Source organism: Oryx dammah, unplaced genomic scaffold (genome assembly GCF_014754425.2).
Source record: "Oryx dammah isolate SB20612 unplaced genomic scaffold, SCBI_Odam_1.1 HiC_scaffold_15, whole genome shotgun sequence".
NCBI lineage: Eukaryota > Metazoa > Chordata > Mammalia > Artiodactyla > Bovidae > Oryx > Oryx dammah.
The window spans coordinates 49069606-49074736 of NW_024070199.1; the positions used below are offsets into that span (position 1 = coordinate 49069606).

At 61.7% G+C, this 5131-nt stretch overlaps 1 protein-coding gene across 3 annotated transcripts in view; it reads left to right on the top strand.

Annotated features, from left to right (window-relative positions):
• The window catches only part of RNH1 (ribonuclease/angiogenin inhibitor 1), a 20823-nt gene extending 16835 nt beyond the window's left edge, over nt 1-3988 (top strand). For all 3 annotated transcript variants that reach the window (XM_040255461.1, XM_040255462.1, XM_040255460.1), the window contains exons 3-10: nt 1501-1671; nt 1785-1955; nt 2329-2499; nt 2583-2753; nt 2843-3013; nt 3200-3370; nt 3512-3682; nt 3805-3988. In XM_040255461.1, the coding sequence (XP_040111395.1) occupies nt 1501-1671; nt 1785-1955; nt 2329-2499; nt 2583-2753; nt 2843-3013; nt 3200-3370; nt 3512-3682; nt 3805-3892 (1285 nt within the window). In that variant the 3' untranslated portion in view covers nt 3893-3988. The remainder of the gene's footprint in view (nt 1-1500; nt 1672-1784; nt 1956-2328; nt 2500-2582; nt 2754-2842; nt 3014-3199; nt 3371-3511; nt 3683-3804) is intronic.
• Nucleotides 3989-5131: the final 1143 nt, after the last annotated feature.

The window sequence follows — 5131 nt, forward strand, 5'->3', positions numbered from 1 at the left end:
GAGAAACGCTGGGCTGGAAGAAGCACAAGCTGGAATCAAGATTGCCAGGAGAAATATCAATAACCTCAGATATGCAGATGATGCCACCCTTATGGCAGAAAGTGAAGAGGAGCTAAAAAGCCTCTTGATGAAAGTGAAAGAGGAGAGTGAAAAAGTTGGCTTAAAGCTCAACATTCAGAAAACGAAGATCATGGCACCCGGTCCCATCACTTCATGGGAAATAGACGGGGAAACAGTGGAAACAGTGTCAGACTTTCTTTTTTTGGGCTCCAAAATCACTGCAGATGGTGACTGCAGCCATGAAATTATAAGACGCTTATTCCTTGGAAGGAAAGTTACGACCAACCTAGATAGCATATTGAAAAGCAGAGACATTACCAACAAAGGTCCATCTCGTCAAGGGTGTGGTTTTTCTATTGGTCATGTATGGTTGTGATAGTTGGATTATAAAGCTGAGTGCCGAATTATTGATGCTTTTGAGCTGCGGTGTTGAAGGCTCTTGAGAGTCCCTTGCATAGCAAGGAAATGCAACCAGTCCATCCTAAAGGAGATCCTTCCTGAATATGAATGGGAAGGACTGATGTTGCAGCTGAAACTCCAATACTTTGGCCACCTGATGTGAAGAACTGACTCAATGGAAAAGACCCTGATGCTGGGGAAGACCGAGGGCAGGAAGAGAAGGAGACAACAGAGGATGGTTGGATGGCATCAGCGACTTAATGGACATGAGTTTGGGTGAACTCCGGGAGATGGTGATGGACAGGGAGGCCTGGCGTGCTGCGGTTAATGGGGTTGCAAAGAGTCGGAGATGACTGAGCGACTGAACTGAGCTGAATTAGAGAAAGATGTCCCAAAACTCAGAGACTGGCACCGGGCTCCTCACCCACAGTATGCATTTCGAGATAACACTGGCACCTGGTGAGGCATCCCGAGCCGTAAAACAGCGAACAGAAATCTCGGGGAAATGAGGACATCGTGTCGTCAACACAGCTGAAGAGAACGCTCGCATGAGTAGCACATGCTGGTGTCAGGCAAGTGGGTTCTGAGTCCTAGGCAGAACCAACTTGAAGACAGAGTCTCCGGTGAATACACAGTTCATTAACATAGCTCAAGAGAACATTTACGTGAGAAAAATGCACCAGCTCAAGGTTGAGAAAAGTCCTGCAGGAACCAGGTGTTGTCATGGCAACACAGTTTTAAAAGAAACCTTTTATAAAATTTGTATGAACGTGAAGGTGTCGTGTCTGACTCTGCGACCCTGTGGACTGTAACCTACTAGGCTTCTCCGTCCATGGGATTCTCCAGGCAAGAGTACTGGAGTGGATGGCCATTTAATCTAAGACTTGTAGTTTGTTTCCTCCTGCCACTTAAGAGAGAGAAATGACGTCTGACGCTGGCAGCCTGTTTGCTCTGGTCAGAGCCCCGTGGCCTTCCTGCCTGTTGCCATGTCACAGGACGCTCCCCGTCCGCTGTGTGCAGTGACGGTGTGTCTGCCCACAGGCTGGACGACTGCGGCCTCACGGAGCTGCGCTGCAAGGACATCGGGTCCGCGCTGCAGGCCAACCCGTCCCTGACGGAGCTCAGCCTGCGCACCAATGAGCTGGGCGACGGCGGCGTGCTCCTGGTCCTCCAGGGCCTGCAGAGCCCCACCTGTAAGATCCAGAAGCTCAGGTACGCCGCCCGCCATTCCTGCCCTGGGCCCCGAGTCTCCCACAGCCTAGGGTGGCCTTGTCTTCGTAGGGGGCTGGCCGGCTCTCGGGCCCCCTGACGCCCCGTGTCTCCAGCCTCCAGAACTGCTGCCTGACGGAGGCTGGCTGCAGGGTCCTACCGGGCGTGCTGCGCTCCCTGCCCACCCTGCGGGAGCTGCACCTCAGCGACAACCCACTGGGGGACGCCGGCCTGCGGCTGCTCTGTGAGGGGCTGCTGGACCCCCACTGCCGCCTGGAGAAGCTGCAGTGAGTGTGTCTCCCTGGGCCCTGCATGGCCTCACCCACCCCGGGCACCCCCAGCCCTGTTCTCCGCCATCCCCTGCGTGGTGCGGAGTGTCTGCCGTGGGCAGGCTCCCTCCCAGTTCATCGCCTGCAGGGAGCTTTGAGGCAGCCCAGTGACCCTGGGGAGCCTCGATGGGGTCAGTGTCCGTTGGAGGAGGCTGAGCCCGACAGGGCCAGCTGGGCCGGGTCTCTACCAGGGACACAGCCCCCGGCCCCTGTGCTGTCCCGCTTGGGAGCCCACCAGCCTCTGCTGTCTTCATCACCGGGGCAGGGGGAAACGAGACCCGGACAGGTGCCCTCTGGGCCAGGTTCAGGGCTGACCACTGCCCGCCCCCAGGCTGGAGTACTGCAACCTAACGGCCGCCAGCTGCGAGCCCCTGGCCGCGGTGCTCAGGGCCACGCGGGACCTGAAGGAGCTTGTGGTGAGCAACAACGACATCGGCGAGGCTGGCATCCAGGTGCTGTGCCGGGGCCTGGCAGAGTCCGCTTGCCAGCTGGAGACTCTCAAGTAAGCTGTGGTCGGGAGTGGAGCGGGGTGGGGCCGGGGCGGGGCGGGGGCTCCCCAGCTCCCGGCACCTCTTGTGCCCCCAGATTGGAGAACTGCGGCCTCACAGCAGCCAACTGCAAGGACCTGTGTGGGATCGTGGCCTCCCAGGCCTCGCTGAAAGACCTGGACCTGGGCAGCAACCGGCTGAGCGACGCGGGCCTGGCGGAGCTGTGCCCCGGGCTGCTGAGCCCCAGCTCCCAGCTTAGGACCCTGTGGTGAGTCCGTCCCCGGGTGGGGTGGGGCGGGCAGACGGGCACCCCGAGCGTGTCAGGGTCTCTGTGTTGACGGGGACCCCACCCCGCAGGCTCTGGGAGTGTGACCTCACCGTCAGCGGCTGCAGAGACCTCTGCCGCATCCTCCAGGCCAAGGAGACCCTGAAAGAGCTGAGTCTGGCGGGCAACAGCCTGGGGGACGAGGGCGCCCAGCTGCTGTGTGAGAGCCTGCTGCAGCCCAGCTGTCAGCTGGAGTCCCTGTGGTGAGGGGGCCGCGGGGGCTCGGGGCCGAACGTGGGGGGTGTGGGGGGCGGCAGCGCTGGGGCCCTGGGGGACCGGCCAGGAGGGCGCAGTGGCCGCCTGAGGACGGCGTGTGCTCGGGTCCCTGGGGGCCTCCCAGGGACCCCAGAAGTGCGATCCGAGGTGACTGCAGCCCCTGCCGCCCTCAGGGTGAAGTCCTGCGGGTTCACGGCCGCCTGCTGCCAGCACTTCGGCTCTGTGCTGACCCAGAACAAGCACCTCTTGGAGCTGCAGCTGAGCAGCAACCCTCTCGGCGACGCGGGCGTCCACGTGCTGTGCCAGGCCCTGGGCCAGCCGGGCACTGTGCTGCGGGTGCTCTGGTGAGCTGCTGGGGGGGGGGGGGTATGTCCACCGGGGCTGACGGTGGGGATGCCCAGGACCTAGACCCCCTGGTGCCCCACTATTGGGTGGCCGCCTGGGGGCACGCCCTCCACCTGACCGCAGCTCCACCCTCTGCCCAGGGTGGGCGACTGTGAGCTGACGAACGGCAGCTGTGGCGGCCTGGCCTCACTCCTGCTGGCCAGCCGCAGCCTGCGGGAGCTGGACCTGAGCAACAACGGCCTGGGCGACCCCGGCGTCCTGCAGCTGCTGGGCAGCCTGGAGCAGCCTGCCTGTGGCCTGGAGCAGCTGGTGTGAGTGGTGGTGGGGCGGGGGTGGCGGGGTTTAGGTGGGCAGAGACAGGCAGGTGAGGTGTGAAGGTGGGGTGGGGCGCTCGGCTCCTCTCACCCCCTCCCCTCCCCGCTCCCCCCTGCAGTCTGTATGACATCTACTGGACCGAGGCGGTGGATGAGCGCCTGCGGGCCGTGGAGGAGAGCAAGCCTGGCCTGCGGATCATCTCCTGAGCCCCGTCCCCCACCGGCCTTTAACTGAGAAAAGGTCAAATCAGCTCATTTCTGGCAGAGAACTTTAGGCACTTTATTAAAATTCCTTTTTTGGCAGCAGGCGTCTTTGTCCATACTTGTCCCCATGAGGTGCTGGTGTAGAGGGAGTGAGGTTTTCGCAACCACTTGTGGCTTGAAGCCAGTCAGGGGTCCAGGGTCTGGGCCAGGAGTGTGCCCGGTAAGCTCCTCCACGGGGCTCTGGCCTGAGCTCCCAGGCGCTGGCAGGACCCCTGCAACCCACCCAGGCCTTCCTCCAGTTTGTGAGAAGAGGGTCCCACCTGCACTGAGGGGCCCCGGAAGGGGGCCCTGCCTCGCCTCAGCCGGCAGCGCCCCCCGGGCGTGGCTCCCACTGGTGGCCAGCTCCTGAGTGCTCTCCGGGTAGAGGCTGCAGCCCTGTGGACAGAAGGGCAGGGTCCCCCCCCCCCCCATCGAGCTGGCCTCAGTCATGCTGTGGGTGAGCCCACAGGGGTGACCTGCCCTGAGCAGCACAAACAACGTGTAGACACTGGGCAGCTTCCAGAGAGTCTGAAGCCTGTGCAGTTAAGTTCCTGCCTTCACTGCAGAAGAACAGGCTCCATAGAGAAACGGGTGGTCCCAGTCTAGGTGGGAGATTCTCAAAGGGCCGGAAACAAGGGGTCTCCTGGGGACAGCAGAGGGAGGGAGGTGGGCTGGGACGAGAGTGACCCCGAGCCCAGGGGGAGCTGGGTGGGCAGGACGCTTCGTGCTCCTGTAACAGTGGGAAGGCTTCAGCCCTGAGCCCTGATCAAAGCTGCATCAAGGAACTGTATCTCCTCCCCAAGGGAGGAAGCCCAGCGAAGCCAGAGGCTGAGAAACAGCTCAATAGCTCAGTGCTCGAGCGGAGGGGTGGGCACAGGTGTGAGGTCGATCCTTCACTCTAGGTTTGAAATTCTCCCGAAAAGTAGTTACAGGCCAAAAAACCCCAAGGAAATGAGAGCTTTGAAGCAGTGATGCTCCAGGAGCCGGGCCTGCCCTGCCCCTGGGGATGTCGGGGGAGTCCTTGCTCCTCTTCATCTGTGTGTATGAAGCTTGAGGCGTGCACCCACCTCTGGGGGGCAGCGGTGGGGGGGGCCAGCACCACCCACATCCCACGGGAGTCTGCCAGGACTTGGTCCAGGAGTGAGGGGCCGGGCGGGGCGGCACAGGGAAGGACGGCTGAGGGGCAGCGAGGAGACGCGGAAC